Source organism: Chaetodon auriga, chromosome 20 (genome assembly GCF_051107435.1).
Source record: "Chaetodon auriga isolate fChaAug3 chromosome 20, fChaAug3.hap1, whole genome shotgun sequence".
Lineage (NCBI taxonomy): Eukaryota > Metazoa > Chordata > Actinopteri > Chaetodontiformes > Chaetodontidae > Chaetodon > Chaetodon auriga.
In genome coordinates, this window is record NC_135093.1 from 5,704,810 (window position 1) to 5,726,082 (window position 21,273).

At 43.1% G+C, this 21,273-nt stretch overlaps 1 protein-coding gene across 3 annotated transcripts; it reads left to right on the forward strand.

The window, feature by feature from the left end:
• Positions 1 to 4,927: 4,927 nt before the first annotated feature.
• On the forward strand, positions 4,928 to 20,504 carry LOC143339167 (cytohesin-1-like). Of its 3 annotated transcripts, none has more exons than XM_076760253.1 (12): positions 4,928 to 5,130; positions 12,131 to 12,213; positions 14,822 to 14,886; positions 15,649 to 15,715; positions 16,279 to 16,397; positions 16,844 to 17,037; positions 17,467 to 17,615; positions 17,811 to 17,923; positions 18,511 to 18,589; positions 18,696 to 18,767; positions 19,009 to 19,163; positions 19,258 to 20,504. In XM_076760253.1, exons 1-12 carry the CDS (start codon positions 5,043 to 5,045, stop codon positions 19,334 to 19,336), a joined length of 1,263 nt encoding a protein of 420 aa, XP_076616368.1. In that variant the 5' UTR covers positions 4,928 to 5,042; the 3' UTR covers positions 19,337 to 20,504. The 3 variants fall into 3 exon arrangements, with proteins under 3 accessions (XP_076616368.1, XP_076616369.1, XP_076616370.1); XM_076760254.1 differs by lacking the exon at positions 4,928 to 5,130 and adding an exon at positions 7,191 to 7,331; XM_076760255.1 differs by lacking the exon at positions 4,928 to 5,130 and adding an exon at positions 9,239 to 9,329.
• The last annotated feature ends 769 nt before the right edge of the window (positions 20,505 to 21,273 follow it).

Sequence of the window (21,273 nt, forward strand, 5' to 3'; positions counted from 1 at the left end):
CTGTCCTCCGTCTCTTGAAACTACAGTTGCGTTGAGCTTCTCCTTTTGTGTTTGAAACCTGTTGGGTAACCGCTGAGTACGTGAGGGATGTGAATTGTTGCTGCAACCTCTGCCACACAATGCTGGTTACTCAAGAGAGACGGGAAGAGAAACGATGCTGAAATAATACTGTAACAAGCACAGATATGCTCATGTCAACAAATGACTAAAACTGTCCGTTGACCTCCGCACTTTCGCATGTATCAGTGCTTTTTATCTCTTTTATTTTTTCTGAAAAATCAAAGGATGAGCTCAAGTGAGTGGCTTTTTTGGGTGGACGCACACTTTGAAGACGTAGTGACACAAGAGGGTAAGATAAATCCGACTACTTCACTCAAGATAACATAAATAAAGGCACGTCTCTGAATCTCTAAAGACACGTGGCTGAGCTGTGTCAGGGCAACGTTGTGCAGTTTGTTAAGATAACATCATGCTCAGTAATGGACTCGAGTGCTGTAATTGTGTACTTTATTTGAGTATTTCCATTTTAAGATACTTTAAGCTTCTTCTCAACTACATTTCTGAGGGAGATACTGTATTCTTTGCTTCACAGCTTTAGCTGCTTTTCAGATTAAACTGTTAGAAACATGATATTTAAGATTAGCTCTACATAAATAGTATTGTTACAGTGATAATAGTCAGATATTATTATGATATGATAGTGACGGGGCCATTCTGCTGCCCAGTGAGTGCTTTTACATTTGATACTTCAAATACTTTTTGGTGGAAAGACTTCAGTATTTGCACTTAATTAACTTAATTTAGGTATTTTTACTTAAGGATCTGAATGCTTCCTCCACCCCTGGGGGACAGTGAGCTTGAGGGCAGTAACAGTGAGAAATATGTTGAAATATTCTCTATATAAGACATAATTCATGTTATATGGAGTTAAATTTCTGGCCTGCCTCACTTCTTATCTTTCAGTATGTCTCTATTTCTCTACAAGTGGAATCACATGATTTTACTCATAAACTGGGAAGCATCTAATTTTACCCCATGAAATAAAATCTTATCAATTATTTCATTGACAAATTTGCATTAGTTTCATTCAGTAAATCTGCGCTGTCAGGTGTAAATATTTCACAAGTTTCCACATAAATACTGTCTCTTGTTGTTGTGATGCCACCCAGTGGCCACCAGGGGACACAGCAGCCTCTTCGTGCTCCAGCAAAGACTTCAACAAATTTACACCTGCAAATCCCAGGATGTAACAGAGAAAGACAAGACAGCGTGTCCACGCAGCTCACTGCCTTACAAGTACAGTCAGTGTGTTTGACATTGAAATGCAATAAAGGAGAATATAATAAATTTAACGCAATTTAGAAAAACACAAAAGGAAGGTGCATGTCTGAAGCAGCAGCTCTGAAGTCTGGACATCAGGCTCACCTGCTGCCTCGAACTTGAGGACATTCAGATCATGTTCAGCATTATTTTAGAGTTTCTGCAGTGGCTCCGACCTTGTTTTTTACTTCTGAATCCGTCTCATCACACTCCACAGCAGACAGCCTGACCCTCTTATCTGATTTGTTATCCGAGCTCGCGGCTAAAGCTGACATTGACATTTGTGGTTTGCAGTGATAGACCGCTGTGAACAGACATTCATGGAAAAGATGAACGAACCAGCAACGCAAACACACAAACAGTCCCCATGAGCTTTTGAATGTGCACGAAGAAGATGAATGATGGTGTTTCTCAGCCGTGGCCGGAAGGAAAGATGCTCGTTGCACTTCTGTTGCTCCATTACATGCTGGTCTTTTTCTGGTTGTCACGGCAACCAGATGCATTTAAGAGAGGAGTCGAGGAGAGCTGCCCTGAGAGAGGAAGAGGAAGTGAAGTAAGGGTTAGGGTTAGGAGGCTCACAAACAGAAAAGATGATAATAATGTAAATGAGCATGTGAAAGCACTGAAATCTGAATCTGGCTCAGACTTTTTCTGACTTCTCTTTTCTCCATGTGGACGTTTCTCACTGTCCCCATGTTCAGAGATAACAGACGATGAGATGACGGCAGAAGAATTATGATTTCCTCGCTTTCGGCCTGTTAATTTTATACATCCTGCCAAAAAACATTAATCACCTTACATGTGAATAAAACAACAGGAAGCTTGGACTGTTGGCGGATTTCACATCAACACTGTGATCTTCACTGATGGACCGTATATATATTTACTCAAATACTGTAATTAAGTACAATTTTGAATTTACTTGAGTGTTTCAATTTTATGATTTTATATGTAAAACATGCTGTATGATTAGTCTACAAAATATACATTGTTATAAATGAAGCTACCCAGCAGTATCCACGACACTCTGAAGGGGATCATTCTGCTCTTTGAGTGTTTATACTTTAGATATTTTGAGTACATTTTGCAGATTTGTTGTCTTAACTGATACTGGTACCTTGACGCTGTTGAGTTTCCGTCGTACACTGGACATGGTTTAAAGGATACGCAGCAGCTGGCAGTGCAACACAAGGGAGTAAACTGCATATATCTATTTATAGAAAGGTCCCTTTGTACACAATTCATCAGCATTGCTGCCTGATGAAGCTCATGCTGTGGAGCCAGACTCTCTCTCCTTTTTTCCTTTATTTTATATGCAAATCACACAGAAGTTCAGTGGGGCTGCTAACGTCACACCACCTACTCTTTCTCTGTTTTTCAGCACAACCTGCCACCTGTGACGTCTGCTTTCTAGCACTAGACGTGCATATATATAGGTATGTATACTCCAGTTTGTGAATTTGAATGTTATAAAGACACAAAACGCTGCCAAAGTTGATCGAGCTGAACGGACTAGTTCCTGGTTGTCTGGAGTGTTATGGGTGACTGGATGAGGTCAAGTGCGACAGAAAGGGGTCAGCTCTGCAGAGAGAGAGGAGGAAGGAGGCTTAATGAGTGACAGAGATTGAGAGAAATGGAGAGATTCTGATAGGAAATGTAGTGCAAGTGAAAGTGTGGAAGTCCACTGTGTATCAAAGGAGCAAAATCAAACTCAAAGGCGGCCTTGAAGGTCAAAGATATCACGCTCACTCACACAGTGTCACATTAATTGTAGCACTGGTTCTTTATGGCAGATGCAGCATATAAATAGATAAAGCTGTAGGTTTATATAGACTAGCTGCTCCAATGCAACGGCTGCAGCAACACCTGCTCGCATACTCCACGTATTTTTACCACAAGTTGTTATACAGACTTCATTCTTAGCGAAGGCCTCTTCCAGCACTGCCAGTAATGAACGTAAATGGTTGCTTTTGTACTGATATTTAAATTCTACATTTCAGTCAGGTTTCTGGGCCAACAGCCGACACCGAAGCAGCTTTTCTCGAGGTGATCAGTAGTGAATCGTACTCATGTTTAGTTCTTTAAGAGCTCCAGAAATAACCTGGCAGATTGAGTTGCATGTGCTCTAACATTAAGCAGGGAAAGCATACCTTTTCTCCTGTGCATCTGATTCCTTGGCACTGATAAATAAAGGCTACCATTTACTGCCACTGCTCTGACTTTCACAGCTGTTTCTTACACGCTGATAGTGTACTACTGCAAGTACTGTTACTTCTGCCCTAACTGCTTCGATTCATTTGGCAAAGGCTTGACTTTGCTCCACATAAAGTGTTTTAACCCTCCAAACAAACAAAAGCAGGATGTCATCAAAACTTGTAAAAGTATTGCTGATTGGCTACCACTTTTCTGATATTTTTGAGACCAAAGTCTGGGATCTTGTTGTGTTGGATTACATTTATGTACTGAAGTACAATTTGGAAGTACTTTACTTGAGTATTTCTGTTTTATACTTCTTTATTTTACTTAAAAATTCATAGGTACATATTGTACTTTCACCTCCACCACGTTCATTTGCCAGCAATAGTTACAGATTTCTTTGCAGATTGTTTTATTCCAAACATATCAGTTTATGAAACGTGATGCTTCCTTATAGATTTAATGACCAAAGATTATGTATTAAAGCAGTTAAAATTACCTCCACCTCGAGCGCCTTGATGAAAAAAGCCCCCAAATAATCTTTAAAAAGGCTCCACTTTGACCAGCTACAGTATAGAAATGCTGCTTACATGTGAATATGTCAGTAATCATAATCAAATAATATAACTGATATAAGGTTATAACACTCCCATATACTTTACTTTTTGTGATCAATATTTTTTATAGCTCTATAACAAGCAGATAAATTGATCCATGCCACACAATCTACAAATACTTTAGTTTTAATTTAATAAAAGCTTGTTAGAAATCCACTGAAACACATGCAGCGTGTTAAAATTAAAGATATTACAGTTACATATTGGTAATAAACCCCTGAAATACTCATTTTGAAACTCCTACATTGTAGTACTGGTACTTTTACTCACATAAAGGGTGTTAGTACATCTTCTGCCACTGATATGCAACATAACTTATGTGTCTGTGCGTGTTTGTGTGTGTTTACTCAGCTCTGACTAAACTAAACTGGGCTCTGATATGTGTGTGTGTAGGTGTGAAACAGGAGGATACGAGGTTGTGTGTACATTTGTCATCACTTCCAAGAATACTTTAACAACTGTTCAGAGTGACACAGCAGTGGGTGTGTGTCTACAGTATACGTGCATCCTTTTTATGTGAAAACGCTTTTTTTTTTCCCTCTATCACTTCTCTAAAAATGCATTAACATGTATCATAACGGCTTTTGTCGTGTAGTAGCGCGAGCGTGGAGTGTGTGAGGCTGAATTGAGGAGTAAGGTCAAGTGTGTGAACAAGAGCGAGGAGGAGGGAGGAGGAGAGAGAGGGAGAGCAGAGAGTGTTTTCTGTGAGAGTCTGTCAGAGTCTGGTGGCAGTCGGCAGGGAAAACACCAAAAGCCCGGCTTTTTCAAGGGCCACAGCTACAGCCTGCAGCTGATTTAGCCTCCTTTTACTTAAATATGACACCGACTTAAAGGGGAGTAAAACAAAGAGATGCTGAGAGGACGCTGATAGCCTTGAACGCTGTTTCGACTCAAACTCACTGTGCTGTGATGGGGACTGTGAGTGAGCTGTGCGCCTCCAGTTTCCAGGCATTTCTCTGTCCGTCTGTACGAGCAGGGGCACCTGCTGCAGCCACAGGTGAGTGCCTTTCAAGAAAATGCACTTTTCTGTTCTATTAGAAAATAGAAATGTGCTGTTAAGTATTTGAGAGCTTCTTTTTGTGAGCCTCAATAAGTAAACGACCTTCATTAAGAGCTGTGTGAACATGATTTTTCTTTTTCTACTTAAGTACCTTATAGATCAGTTGCCATCAGTGTTGTTATTACAGGTTTTTGCTGGTTAAATGTTGCTTTTGTGTGACTCTTGATAGAAATTAAAAACAAAAGAAAAAAAAAACAGACATAGAGAGCAAGACTGGCACAAAGTGCTGTTAGTGTTCAGTTGCTGTGGTGATTTTCTGTTAAGACACAGAGCACTCTGTGTGTGTGTGTGTGTGCGTGCATGCCATGCTATGCTTCCACACACGAGTCAGGCAAACTGTGCGTGTTTGCGTGAGATGGTGGTGGGCTTGATATGTGGACGTGACGCGCTCCCACCATCCTCTGGTCCAGGATCCTCCTCTCCAGTGGGTGCTGGAGTGACATAATCTCCATCGCTGCCCACTGCTCTCCCTCTGTGCAGGTGCGCTCATGCTGTGCTGGTGTGCCCATTCAAACGCCATCCTCACACAATGAAAGCAGCACGGTGCTCACCCGGGTTATTTCCATTTGCCGTGCAGCTCTATGATTCTGCAGCTGGACTTTCCCCTGTCTTTTCTTGTAATTTCCTCTGCTTTCTTTTTCAGTCTTTCTCTGCCTTGAGGCCTCTGAAACTGTGATTATTTCACAGATAAGCCTTTTATCCGTGAAGCACATTTGCTCAATAGGCTGTTGTAGCTTTGAAAATGGTTAGTATCTTTACATTTGCTGTTTCTAAGTATTAAACAGTTGGCTCATTGTCTCACGCAGATAGTTTTGGTTTAATTGGCCTCAATACAATGGAGATGAATGTGATTTTACTTGTGGTGAAAATGAAAAAGCAACAGTGATGTCTCTTTTCTTCAGCAATGTGTGTCTCTGTCAGTAGTTTTCATCCAGGCTACTTTCTACCAAAGAAAAAGTCCCCATGAAAACAGTTCACAGCTTGTTACTAACTAGAAGGAAAAAAAACTGTCTTTTGTGTTTGTGTGAGCTGACCCTTTAAATGTTAAATTGCAGCAGTTCTTCCCTACCCCTCCTCAGCATATCCTGTTTTTGGTGCGTCCAAAGTCTGAATAAAGCACTGATTCAAGCGCACAGCTGCAATCCTTTGCCCTCCTTTCCTCTATCCTTCCCTGCATCCTCTCCTCTCCCTTCCTCTTTCCCTCACACACAGGACATTTATCTCTGATATCAAACCTGCTTCCTCAGTCCTCACACCCATATGGATAAATATGTCTCTCTTCTTTATTACTTTAATCTTAATTGTTTTTTTAACCTCTTGTTGAGTCCTGTATCCTCTTCCTGCTTCAATGAGGAGGATATTATATCCCTTTGCCAAGCCTTTCATCACGTAGTACAGGGTGGAGTATTAAAACATGTGGAAGTGGAATATTTGCACTTATCACCATGCCAAAAGACATTAAAACTGACTTTGTGAGCATGCAGCTACACCCATATTCAGACAGAGATAATCGACATGCACACATCTATAAATATACATTCAGATTTAAGCATGCACACATGTCTTTTTTTCATTAATTTCCATGTCAAAATAACAAGACAGCCTCGCTGCAAACAAAGCAAAATGATGAGATATTCAGTTACTGAGTCAAAGAGGAGATACTCTCTCAAAATTGTGATTAGTATCTCATTCTTATGATCTAAAAGTTTCTACATTTCTACACATACTTGGTCACAGTTAGGACTGAAAATGTCATAAACTTGACATCAAAAGTTGATATTTTAGGCCTATTTCATATTTCATTGAGATTGTGTCTTACTGCATTATGTCGTTATGTGGACCCACAGTAAGTATTTTTTGATTGACAGACAGATAGACGTTTGCGTGTTTGTGCCTATCTGGTCTCTGATTGGCTGCTGCCGTTGAAGCCACGCCTACGTCATCCTGCCCCAACACCGGCTGTCTCCACAGACAGTCATTAACTCCCCGTCTAACGGTCACAGAGTGAGAAAATACAGATACCTCACGACCTTAATTTAACTTAACTTAACTTTAAAGTGAAAAAAACTTAGCGGTGCTGTCCAAGTCAGCGTTGAGCGACCGCTCAAACATGGTTTTGAAGTCGGAAGACGGAGTCGGTAAGTTTCCTGACCCGCTTTAACGCTAGTTCCAGTGAGCAGGAGGGCTAACCGAGAGGCTAACCAGTTAAGCTAGCTAACTAGCAACTAACGTAACTTTATCTAACGTTAGACGGCTGAAGTGGGCTTTTTACGTATCATCTGGAAACCAGGTAGTTTAGTGTGTTTTGGCATTTAATTTCCTGTCAGCAGAGTGCAAGCAACAAGTCCTCATTAGACAGATTCGTTAATGCTCTTAGGCAGTGTTTATTAACTGGCACAAGGGATCCATTATTATTAATCTGGATTGAGGCCCAGACCCCATGGGGGTTTGTGCTCGCTGTGCAGCACTGTATAGCTCGCATGTCTATAAATACAATCAATGCATCCTTTTATCGGTTGGACATGAAGGAATTGCCCTCAAACTTAAGTTCACTTGGCCTGTTTGCTTTCCCAACTTGTGACCAAAGTGTTGGACATCGTCAGCGGGAGGAGACCGTGGAGAAACCGCAAAAGGTCATTGCAGGGAGGGAGACTTTGCTAGAAAAACATAACATTAACTTGAAATTGTTATTGCTAATTATCAATCAGCTTTTCCACAGCTGCACATTTTAGAGGGTGTGCTGTAAAGTGAGGTATCTGAAAACTGTCCACGCAGATGACCAGATGTGCTTTAAAATAAGATGGTTCATTCAGCCGGTTGGGAAAAGCTATCAAAATGGACAACCAGTAACATAAGTTGTTTTTTAAGTGAGGCAGCTGCTGTCATGAAGGAAATATCAGGACTGCCAGCAGGACAGGTAGCTTTCATAGCTTTTTCTCCATTTGACAGAGTGAGTACCACCTTATTTTTAAGTATAGTTGTCCATTTTGATAGCTTTTTCCAGCCTTCCTTCACTTTAAAAGACTTTTCCAGCCTGGGAGAGCAGCTGAGGCTGTCAAATTTCCTCACTTCCTCTCTCTGTCGCATAAGGATGTTTTTCCTTTTCTGTGTCAGGGGGCACTTCTTGTTCTGCCCTGTTCTTTCCCCTGCCGTTGGATTTGTTCCTGCCTCCTTGTTGGACTTTCGAGCCTCAAGGCTGCATGAATGCGATCAGTCACCAGGGAGTTTACCATAACCGCAGGATTATATCGCCCTGTTGTCCTCGGGCCAGGGGCCATTGAAACAGACAATTATAGTCTTGTAAACACTGAAACAGACAATTATTGCCCTGCTAGACGCTAAAACTCTCATTCTCAAACACAGATAATTTTCATAACCAAAGTGCTTAGCCTCGGGTGTGGGGTCAGCTGCCGTCCTCTGGGTGGAATAATGACACGGGCCAATGAGGGAGCTGTTGTTGGTGCGTGTGTGTTTAATTCTGCCATAGCAGAGAGGTTTTGTTCAGCCGTTTATTTGTCGCATTTTGGGTGTTGTCCAGCAGGAGAGGTGAGTCCACCTCACGTCTGTTTTGAAGTCATGCAAAGCTGCACCTCCCCACCTTCTCTCTCGGACGCCGGTGTCCACGTGGGGGAGCCTGTGTTTGACGCTGTGCTCACTGAGGGAGGAGTAAAGATGGACAGAGGGGAGGGGGAGAGAGATGAGAGTTCAAGGGTTTTCCCCTCATACACACACTCACACACACACACACACACCCATGAACACACTCGTCCTCATCCTCATTTAGCTGCAGGCCTGCTCCCCTCCTCTCTCCCCTCTGCTGGAATGAGTGCCTGAGGATTAAGAAGAGGGAAGGCTGGAGCAGAGGGCCACAGGATTGGGACTGGGATTGGAGGGCTCGGACAGGACTGGATTATTATTGTGCTGTTGGAGTCAGCAGACTGGACTGCAGGAAAGCGGCTGCTCTGTACTGGAATTGCTGGCAAAGTTAGACTTGTGGACTCTGCAGCTGTAGCTATAGAAATAACAAAGAATTAATCTGCTAAATACTAATGAACTGTGTGTTATCGGCTGCACTGGGCATACTGGGACCATTGAGACCGGTGGTGAAGTCACTCAGCAGACAGCAGCTTTCTCTGGTAGGAACCTCAGCATTATGACACAAATGTGTAGGTGTTTCGTGCGTCATTAGAGCTTCTGCATTCGAGCGGTTTTTGCTGAAAGTTATCTGAATGAGTGAGTGTCTGTGTGTGTACATGTGTGTCGTCACGGCTTCCTCAGAAAGCTCATGAGAGCCGGAAGCACAACCAGAACGGACACATACGTGTGGTTTTAGCTTCATTTACACATGTGATTGTGTCTTGTGAGGATGTGATGTGTTGCATAACTTAAGAAGCAAGAGGGTGGAGGTAGAAGTAAAGAGAGTGAACTTCAGGCCTGGATATGTTGGTTGTCCATAGCGGCGGATCATTAGCAGCATTGCTATGACAAGGTGTCCCATTACTTGCCAACACAAACACACATTGTGACCTCCAGACTGTGCAGAGCAGCTGGTTGAAGACTCATGTTGTTATTTACACCAGAATCTATGTGTTTTATGCTTGAGAGGAGGATGATATGACACTGTTTCATAAGCAGTCATAAATCCACTCTGTTATTTCCTCTCTTAATGAAAAGCCACAGAGGGGAGTGTGAATGCCATTTTCACTGCCTCTCTGCTCACAATGGCGCGTTATTCTTGTCCTCAGGTTTATAATAAGAGCTGCTCCGGCCTACTTAAATCTCTCTCTGTGGGCGAGGGTGGTGTGTGTGTGATGAACAAGTGCGTCACTGTCTGTGTGTTTGCAGTATATAAATGATATCAGTGTCCATGGCTGTGGCACCTGTCACGCCATCGTGGACTGTACTTAATTTGCATTGTACATAGAGGTGTCTGCATGTCGTGAGGAAAAAGCTGAACCTGAACTGAAGGTCTTTTTACTAGCTTCCTCTGAAGCTTTCTACTGCTTTGCTTTTTTTGTGGATGGACTTTAACAGGCTTACGACAGAATATTAATCTGCAGCAATTTAGAATTTTGTTTAATAGTTTAAGTGAATCTAAGCAAAAATTGCCTCTTAGATGCGAATATTTGTCAGGTTTTTGTGTCTTTTATCAGGATGAAATTGAGTTTTCTTAGTCTGATACAACAAAAGCTTTGGTGGTTTTTTCCCTGTTGGCTGACATTTTACAGACCAAATGATTAATCCAGAAAATAATCATCAGGTTAATTGATAAAGGAAATGGTTGTTAGTCTGTATTAGATCATTGTTTGTTATGTACATCTACAGGTAGACTGTAGCCCCTGCAAACTCGTCTGCTGAGGGAAAACTGTGAAAAAGCTCTGTGAAAGCTAGTACGTGTGCCTTGAGTCAGGATTTTTTAAAAATGTACTTTATTTTTTTGATGCAGTTGTGAGCTTTCACGCTTCCATTCAAAATGAGTCCAGTGCCTCAGAAGGCATTGCTTTGCTTGTAATAATGTTTTTACAGTTAGGAATTGGTGGTTTTTGGGTGATTAAATAGCTTTTTTTATATTGACATATTTATTTAGTTCTCTGTCGCCCCAGAGGCTGACACTGAGTCACTTGGTCATGATGGCGAAGTGAAATGAAGTGTTTGTTTGAATCCCTCAGCTTGACTCCTCTAATGAGGCAGACAAACGGCAGCAGCAGCAGCAGCAGCACAGCTTGATATGTCCTCTGTGGCTCCTTGTTACTTGGCAAAAATTGTGCCTTTTCTTCAACCTTTGTCACAGGTTAGAGTATTTCATATGCCTCAGAGAGCAGCCATTGCAGAAGTATTATTATGAGAGAATTTTTAGATTTTAAACCTGAATTTATGCAGATAAGCACAGTAATTCTTCTCTCACTCTTCAGTCCTTCGTCCTTTTTCTTCTCACTCAAGACTTTTTGAGAAAAACCACAAGTCAGTGACTGACAGATCCACGTTTCCCTCCTTACCTTATCGTTCCTCAGCAGATATTGTGTGTGTCTGCGGGCACATGAACTTCTCTTCTATCACAGTACACACTTGTACACATGTACAGTTAACTCTAAGTATTAAATGTACGGCGGCATTTGAGCTTAACATATACAGTAAGATATCAGGACACCCACGTAACCACTCAGCTTCTTTTATTAAACAAAAAAAGGCTTATTTCTGTTATTCATCAGCTGGACTAGACTGTGGTGACCTTAATATCAGCACTGTATGAGAAAACAAACTTTCATTGCAATAATTTGCTGTAATGCAGTTTGTATAGTGTACCATGTTTTTCAAAGGTTTCTCCCATTCTTCTCTGCAGAGTTCAGTCTCCCCGTCTCCAACACCTACACACTTTCCACCGATATGTCAGAAAAATGTCGCTGGAACACTGATTTGTACACAGTTATTCGAGCTTCAAATGAAGTCTGCCTATAGATTTTTTGACAACACTCAGCAACGACTTATTTCAGTGTTTAAATGGCCCTGAAAGCAGCCTGTTTTATTCTCTGTAGCAGCCAATCTCAATGCTGCTTTCTTCACTTATAAAGAGCAATATTTCTTGTGTTATTACTTCCTGTTGATTCCTCCTCCATACTGAATTGCTGGCAGTGATATTATGACCAAAGTCATTGTGTGTGTGTGTGTTTGTGTGTGTGTGTGTGTGCGTGCATCTGTATAAGACAAACAGGGCTGATTTCAGCCTCCGCTTTGTGGTTTGGATGTTGGGGGTAATTTGATGGATCAAAATTGTGTTGCCATAGTGACCCAGAGCAATGGGACTCTCAGGTCTCTCTGCTTCCTTTTTACGTGTGTGTGTGTGTGTTTATGTATGCAGTCTGTCTATTGTGCGTGTGTGTGTGTGTGAGAGCATATTGGATCTTTGTATTTGACTGCTTACATTTACTCCTCTCCTCAGTGCCTGATGACCTCAGTCCAGAGGAGAGACAGGAGCTGGAAAGCATTCGCCGCAGAAAACAAGAGCTGCTGCACGACATACAAGTAAAAACACACACACACACACACACATACATTTTTCACACTTTTATTCCTTTAATCGATTTGTTCAACTTTAAACCAGCACAATTCGTCTGGAGTTCAGCGTCTTGTCCCCGTTACTGACTGGACAAAATGTTTTCAGCCTTGAAAGGCAGTTGCTTGTGAGCCCTGTGGCTGTCTGCACATTTTTTCTTCAACATTTTATAAAATGAAGGTTAACTATTGTTAATTCAAAACTGAAGTTTATATTCAGCCTGTCTGAGTTAGACAAACCAAGTGGATATCCTCCAAAGTTACAGTGTTTTTCAGTATAAAATCCCCTCTTTGTGTTTCCCTGGACGGTGTTTTTCTGTTGAGCTGCAGTGGAAGTAACAAAAGAGGGGATTTGGTACTAAAAGCACTAATGGAAGACCTCCACTTGATTTGTGTGACTCATATTAACTTCAGATAAACGTTTGAGTAAACCTTTGAACAGATCGAGGACTGTCTCCCATCACTTCCACTGATGGTCCATTTGGAAGGGATCTGTTAATGGTCAGTGTGAATCTGTTTTAGTGTTCATATGAGCTCCTGACGAAGGTTTTAAGACCGTTGTGAACCTGTTCTTTAAACCGTTTGATTTATTTCAGGGAATTGCTTGATCGCACAGTGCAATGTTCACATTTCCATTTTTCCCTCTTTGTCTGAACGTCACATTGTTCAGCTTGTTCTTTCTCCTCTCTGTGTCCTTGAGTAGATTTGGACCTCCGTGTCTAGACCCATGTGTCGAGGGACATGTGTGTGTGTGTAGATATGTGTGGATGGAGGGTAGGGGGTGGGGGAGTAAAGGCGTACGACCACCGGAGCGTTACTGTACGAGTTCACGATAGATGATCCTCTTTGTGTGGGGTGCATGTGTACGAGGGGGGTGGACCACATGCATGTGTGTCCTCTAGCTCTAGGGATAGGTTCACCCCCTGCCTCAGTTCCTCCTACAACCTTAAATAAATTAGCGGGACTGTCTGTGTTAGCTCCTTATCTGGGTACATTTGTTTGGCAAGATAAGAGGGGAAGCCGGCCTTATCCTCATGAACAAAAATTCTAGATAAATAAAAGACTGAATAACGACCTTGTACTCAACCGACACCTCATCTTTAGTTATCTTGAATTGATGACTAATTTAAGTATAAAGTTTAGGGCTGCAAGCCATTATTTTCATTCAAGCTGAAACAGTTTGTTAATGAATAGATTAATTTATTGACAGAAAAATCAATCAGTCTGTCAATCATCTAATCTTTAGACACTGTGATCTGGCTGTGAAGAGATTCCTCTCTAACATGATTTTAGCGTAAGTGGAAAACATCCATAGTCCCTCTGTTCTGGTTCATCTGAAGCTAATGTGAGGCGTACTCAACACAAACGGGAGAACGTCAAGTTGCTTGTTTAAATGTTATTTACCATCCATTATGTGAAAGTAAGAACTTGTGGCTCCACCTGCTTACAGTTGGTGTTACACCTGAGTGAAATAAACACAATGCATATTTATTAAGATTTTTTTTTCATTCCTCACCAAACAAACAAACCAAAAAGAATCGATAAGCAATTCAGAGGGATTCAGATCTGATAAAATGTTATCGAACCCCATCCCAAGTCCTCAGTCAGCTGGGTGGACACCCAAAACACACACAGACAAAGAAAACGCGCACACAAAGGAAACGCACACATGGCCTCCGGGCGGCGACGCTGTGCCAATAGATTGATGGCGTTTATTACCAAGGTCGACTCCCATTCGGCGTGCCTCTCCTGTAAGCCCTGCCCTGTGTTGCCCTGGAGGGGTGATGTGTAATGAGCCATGAAATATTCCAGTAATGGAGACAGAGGACGCCGTTCATTTGTAAGGGGGCGTCACCATGGAAAGGCACACGGAGGAATCCAGACGAGTGAAGTTATTTACCTTGTTTGTCTGGTTTTCACACACACACGCTCAGTCGCTGAGAGCTGGCAATGGTTTCAGCTCTAATCTGAGACGCCGGCCTCCTCAACGTCCCTCTCCTCTATAATTATCTTTGTTCATTATCTTTTCTGCTGGCTTCAGTGTTTCTCCATCTGTTTCTCTGCTCTGCTCTCTCCTCCTGTAACCTCTGAGCTCTCCGGAGCAACTCCACTAAGCCAGTCAAAGTCTTTGATCCTGCGTATTCCCGTCTCCCCACCAGTGGGACTCTTAAGCAGACCCAGGAGGGAGTCGGGTGGGGGGGGTAGGCTGATAAATCTGGGTCAGCGCAGGGGAGAGGAGGAGCAGGGGAACGGTGGTCGGCTCTGACCCCAGAACAGGTGCTACAGCTCCCAGAGAGGATTTTCTGCAGAGGGCGGCTGTTCCACATAACTCCTGCCGAGAGGAAGAATGAGTCTGTCTGAGAGTGAATCACGTCCACACTTTTAGGGGTTTTTATGGGTCATCTCTTCAGGACGGAGTGCTTGTCTGGATGCGTTGGTCAGCGAGATGTAGACGGCTGTGTCATGCATTGTGCTGTTGGTGAGATCAAAGCATCTCCAGGAGGGTCAGGCGTCACACACACATCACATGTCTGCTGTTGTTTCATCGCTCTCCTCCTCTCTCCCTGTCTGCTCTCAGAGGCTGAAGGATGAGATAGCAGAGGTGACCAATGAGATTGAAAACCTGGGCCTGACTGAAGAGAGGTGAAGTATCTCTCAGCAGCCTTTTCTGTGCTTGTGCGTGGGCAGCCACGGTCCACTCGGCCTCTGTTGTAATGGAAATGCATTCATGGAGAAAGACAGAAAACGACCTGAAAAATCTCAGACTTTCAGAACAGAGTCCACTGTAACTAAGATGTAACGTTATTGATTAATGTGCTCAATGGTTTTTTCCCTCTCTAATGATCATAGTCTATAAACTGAAGATTAAAAACCTCTTCAGATTTCTTATTTTCAACGACTGACAGTTCAAAACCCAAAGCTATTCAGTGCTAAATATTCTAAACACAAGGTCCAGCTATTAGACTTCCAGCTGTATTGAAAGCTGAAGAAGGCTGTGGGATGTGATTGTGTGTGAAATGAAAGCTGAAACTAGCGAGTGTTTGGCATTTTTGCTTGATAAATAAAGTAGAATTCCTTCCCTGGCCTTGATTAAACCCCTAAAAACTAATCTGCTCATCAAAATTACACATTTATAATTTTTTGCCATGAAAAAATCTGTTCATGCCTTAACATCGCTTGGATGTAACTACACCTTTGCCTCATTTAGTATGCATGTATATATGAATGAATATGCAAATAAGCTACCCAGTGGCAGTGATGATATATGAGTAATGCGGCTGTACATGTTTGAACGGGAAAATTATTCCAAGTATTTAAAAAATGATTGACAAATCAGCCCAGTTGATTAATCAATGAGTGTTTTCAGTGTTGGTGGGTTACTGAGCTTCTGTTTCATGTTTTTAGGAAAAGTATGCAGAGGAATAAACAGATGGCCATGGGCCGAAAGAAGTTCAACATGGACCCCAAGAAGGTGAGAATAAATCATCAGTTTACAATGATAATAAAACAGAGTAAAGAAACAAGTCCTCACACACAAGAAGCTGCAACCAGAGAATTCAGTTTTTCCTTTAAATTCACTCAAATGGATTTCAACACATTCAACACGCTGTGCTTCTGGCTCAACATCAGCGCCATGTTTAATGCATTCAGGGTCAGATTTCCTCACCACACTCTCTGGAGCTCTTAGTGGCGCAGGGTTGTCTCCCACATCACGGATCCATTCTGTGTCGCTGCATCCGAGGGAGCGTTTAGCTGTTGGTTTGTCTCTACCTGATGATGCGTTGGTGATATTCAGACGTAACTCATCGCAGAATTTCTGCGTTTTCATTTTACATTTGTAGAATTTATGTGTTCTTGACCACACTTAGACATAACGTAAGTAACTTTGTAAAATGCCCTCCTAAAAAATTGAATTTAATCGAACCCTTTGGCAGAACCACAGCCTCTGCAGCCCACTAGATGGCGCTCTGAGTCTCACCAGCAGCAGGTTGAAATGCCTGTTTGGGTGTGTGATGTTCTGGTTTTCTCCCTCAGGGGATTCGCTTCTTGATTGACAGCTCCCTCCTGAAAAACACCAGCGATGACATCGCCAAGTTTCTCTACAAGGGCGAGGGGCTCAATAAGACGGCTATCGGCGACTATCTCGGGGAGAGGTGAGTGACACCAACAGCTGCCTTATGACACCAGGACCCTGAAACTGAAGCAGCTAAATGGAATTCAGCCATCGTTCATTTCATTATTTACACCTTTGTTCAGTGTTTGTGCTGTGAAAAATGTCTGTTCCTCATCAGAGGGCGTGAAAACAGACCCAGAGAACCATTTTCTTTAAAAAAGGGTCATTCTGATATTTTTCCACATGTGCAGCATCGAGGACAAATCAGGCCTCATGAATATATAATAGTACTCTATGTGAGCTTAGCAGTGCTGAAGGATCATCCTTTCAGATGATCTGTTTTTATCTGATCCATCACATCGATCCAACTCTTTCAGCTGCCAGCTCAGGGAGCTAAACAGAGCCGCGTTCAGCTCCTCAGCCTGTTTTCCTTGTGTTTCCTCCCCCCCGTGTGCGTGTTTGTGTGGGACGGCGTGTGTCGTGCAGAGATGACTTCAACATCCAGGTTCTGCACGCCTTCCTGGACCTACACGAGTTCACCGACTTGAACCTGGTTCAGGCTCTCAGGCAGTTCCTGTGGAGCTTCCGGCTGCCCGGCGAGGCTCAGAAGATCGACCGCATGATGGAGGCGTTCGCCCAGAGATACTGCCGCTGTAACCCGGGAGTGTTTCAGAGCACAGGTACGTGTGTGTGTGTGTGTGTGTGTGTGTGTGTGTGTGTGTGTGTGTGTGTGTTCAGGAAACGAGGAGGAGACACCAGTGTCATGGCAGCCAGAAATAAGACACAAAAAGTAAAACCTCTCTAAAAAGTCTGTTTCACAGCGCGCAGTCTGGCCTCAGATTGTTTGAATGTAATAATGTCCAGACTCAGTCACAGAAACACAGCTGCCAGTTTGATCTCCTGCTATATTAAAAAACATTTTTAACACATAGTCGCTGCTTTCTGTCTCGCAAACATCACCTGCTGTCACACAAGTCAGAGGAAACATCCTCTTACAATCAGCTGATGGCACTGAGAAACACAGATTTCTCCTGAAGGAGACTTTAAACTGTTGTTTTAGTGGTAAAGTCCCGAAAACATACACAAACACACTTTGTGTTCTCTTACAGATACGTGTTACGTGTTGTCGTTCGCTGTGATCATGTTGAACACCAGTCTACACAACCCGAACGTGAAGGACAAACCATCTGTTCAGAGATTCACGGCCATGAACAGAGGCATCAATGATGGAGGAGACCTGCCCGAGGAGCTGCTCAGGGTGAGAGGAGCTTCTCTTCCTAAGATAAATCAATTTAAGCAGCACAGAAACAGCTCAAATCACATCTCCCTCTCTGATATATGTGTATCACAACACGGCGAAAGAAGTTTAACACGACAAATGTAGCAAAGCATTAGTTCATGAATAAATCTGGATTTCCAACATGTCGTCATCCTCATTTCACCGTCTCTGCAGAACCTGTACGACAGCATCAAGAACGAGCCCTTTAAGATCCCAGAGGATGATGGGAACGACCTCACGCACACCTTCTTCAACCCGGACAGGGAAGGATGGCTGCTCAAACTGGGTACGTGCATTCAGACTTACATCCGTTCAGTCTGGACCGGTCCTGCTGTTAGTCACTGCGAGCCGGGGGGGCCTCTAGTGGACTGGATGTGTAATAGCACCTTTAACATGAGGAGGACACAGTTGTGTTGAAGCTGAACAGAACAAAGTGTTTTTGTGTAACTCTCTTTTGTTGACATTCTTCTTGTTTGTTTGTGTTTCATGGGTTTTGACTCCAGGAGGTATGTACCCACCTCTCCCTCCCCAGCTTTAATGCACTGCTTTGCTTCTGAGCTGCCCCCTCCCACACCCTCCCCCTGCTTTTTTTTCCTCCCACTGGCTGTGAGCATCCACCTTCACATCACACACTCGATTCAGAGTAAAGATCTTGTGTTTGTGTCTAATTCCGCCCTGCGCTGTACGCTGCTCACGATGTGAAAAAGTCCAGCTGTTTCACATCTGTGTCTAACCGCTGGACGAGTTTTAACCCCAGCTTTCGTCTTTGCAGTCAGTGGGCTTGATTTATCCGCTGTGCTTCAGAGTGTTGCTGTTGTCATGTAAAATCCAGTTTTGCCTTTACTGGAGTCAAGCTCACCTGTAACCTCTCCTCAGGTGGACGAGTTAAAACCTGGAAGAGACGCTGGTTTATTCTCACAGATAATTGCCTCTACTACTTTGAATACACAACTGTAAGTACTTCCTGTTTGGCTGTATTGCAGCATAGAAGAGACATGTGCTGAATACTGTGTGTAGGCTTCAGTCAGTAATTTATTTTCTTTCCTTTCTGTTTACAAGGATAAAGAACCCAGAGGAATTATTCCACTGGAAAATCTGAGTATCAGAGAAGTCGATGACTCCAAGAAACCGGTAAACTCTTTCTTCTGTCTGCTGGATATCCATTCACTCCTTTAATTCTTTGTCCTCCTCTTAAAACCTCCAGCGTGAGCAGATTGTTCCTGTATTCTTTTCATATCTTGTATCATCAGGAAATCTGTTTACTGCCTCCAAACCCAAAACACACCGAAACTAATTTGTGTTTTGCACTTCTCAGACGGCCCCTGCTGCCAGACATCTCCTGACTCATCTTATTTGTTCTGCTCTGTCCCAGAACTGCTTTGAGCTCTTCATCCCGGACCACAAAGATCAGGTGATCAAGGCCTGCAAGACGGAGGCAGACGGCCGCGTCGTTGAGGGAAACCACACGTTTTACAGAATCTCTGCCCCGACCGCAGAGGAGAAGGACGAATGGATCAACAGCATCAAGTGAGCCGCATTTAAACTCTGATGATCAGTGTGATGATGATGATGATTTCCTGGAAGTCTCGTTCGCTAACCCTCCTTCATCGTCCACCTGCAGAGCTGCCATCAGCAAAGACCCCTTCTATGAGATGCTGGCCGCTCGGAAGAAGAAGGTGTCGTCTCTGAAGGGGCTGTAGAGCTGCAGAGGGTGAAACGAGCTGACGTAGAGCAGCTGACTGGAGGTGGAGCTGCTGCCGCTCCTGCTGCTGCAGTGACACTTGGACCTTCCACAGACGATTCCGCCTGTGATGAAGCTCTTCCTCTGGCACCGACAAGCCGGTCTCTGCAGGTTTGACCTTATTTTGAAAGCTTCATTATTCATCTGCAGATGAAATGATTCATCTCATAGACCTCTCTTATCCTCAATCGTCTCCTCTCAAACACTGCACTCCTGCAGTGACGTGGCCGCGCCGTGCCCTCCGGTTCGGACTCCCACTCCTCCTAAAATCTGCTGTTGAAATGTGTCTGATTCACCTCAGAGCCACTTCACACAGACTCACTGTTTGGTCTGCTGTGGTACAATGAGTTACAGCTGATGAATGAATCACATCATACGTTCACGTGATTCACATGAACTTCAGGGGAGCCAAAGGCCTCGACCACACGTAGACGGACATTTAGCAAAACCAACGTTTTCCTCCAGGTTTGGGCCTCTGGTTCACATGCAGACGGTGTTTTAGGTCTCTAAAACAGATTTTTGTCGCTCATGCCCTTTGTTGCTTTGTGTGATCATCATGCGTATGAAACTACAACAATGGCGGACTCCTGGTCAGTTTACCGCGAGGTCGTATGTCAGAAAGGTGTTCAGTACCACCAGGGGAAAATAAGCTCACTGCACACGCTCACGAAGTTATCTGACGAATCGCTGATGCAGACTTTATCGCCACCTACTGGCACGGCATCACTCTGAGCAGAGGGGGGAAATATCCGTTTTAATAAACATCCGTGTACGTGTGGTCAAGGCTTCAAACGCTTTAAAGTTAGTTTACATCAGATCTCTACTTTGATGGGCTGAGGTCTGTTTTCCGGTCGTGGATTAAACCTCATCCTCTACAAAATGAAGATATTTACTGGAAAAGAAAGAAGTTCAGGACTGGTCTCGTCTGGGATGCTGGACTTCATCGTTTAGTCTGATTCTCCATAAAAATGCTTTTTTTCTAAGCCTGTTTTCTTACTGCTGTTGCTCTTTCTTCAAAGCACTGTTACTGAAAATGAAGGCGAAGCATAAATAGTTAAATATTTATTTATCCAGATTTCTTGTAATTTATTGTTTATTGTTTTGTCTCATTAAAGGTTTCAAACCAGTACTTTCCTCTGAGGTTGTTTGTGTTTTGTTTACGGATGATTTACGCTACTTGGACCAAATCTTAACCACAGAATTCAGAAGAACTGACACTAAAATTAAAACAGTGAAGTGCTCCTCCAGTGCAGCTGCAGCAGCTCAAGCATCGAAGCGTCACAGTATTTTGACACAGTGTTAATGAAACCATCCGTGCGTTCAGTCACACGGGCAACATTTTCCCCACAGTTATTTCCTGCTTCTCTTATCTACATCTGGAGATAAGAGCACTACCTGTTCAGCACCAAGCAGCAACTCGTGAACACGGGCCAGATATTTTCCTGAGAAGGTGGTAGAGACCAAAACCAAGCAAATATTGGTTTGAACTGAAACGGCACTTCCAGTGAACGATAATAACGGCTGGATGTGTCAACAGCAAAGTGTTTGCTAACAAGTTCGCTGAATCAACTTCATGAGGCGTGTCGATATAATGTTCACAGCCTGTTTCCACTGGTCAACAGAGAATCCAGGGCTGCAGGATTAATAAAAAGATTTGTTGTTAGACACAATGAAAAGAGTGTCAACAGAACATCTTTTCAGTTACTGCCGATTTCAGAATCTTTCTATATAAAACACCACAGAGGATCTGACATTAACCTTAGTTCAACGGGACCAGAAACGTACAAGATTATTCTTTTCAAAGCTAATCGATTAAAGGTCCAGTGTGGAAGATTTAGGCAATCCTGGGATGGACAAACCAAACTCCGCCGGTGAGGGGTATTCAGCTGGTTGCAA

Excerpts from the sequence above, each read along its gene's own strand:
- LOC143339167 (XM_076760253.1), top strand. The coding sequence starts at position 5,043 with ATGGGGACTGTGAGTGAGCTGTGCGCCTCCAGTTTCCAGGCATTTCTC. Across the intron at positions 17,038-17,466 it reads GGGAGTGTTTCAGAGCACAG|ATACGTGTTACGTGTTGTCG; the intron begins GTACGTGTGTGT and ends GTTCTCTTACAG. Across the intron at positions 17,924-18,510 it reads GGATGGCTGCTCAAACTGGG|AGGTGGACGAGTTAAAACCT; the intron begins TACGTGCATTCA and ends TAACCTCTCCTC.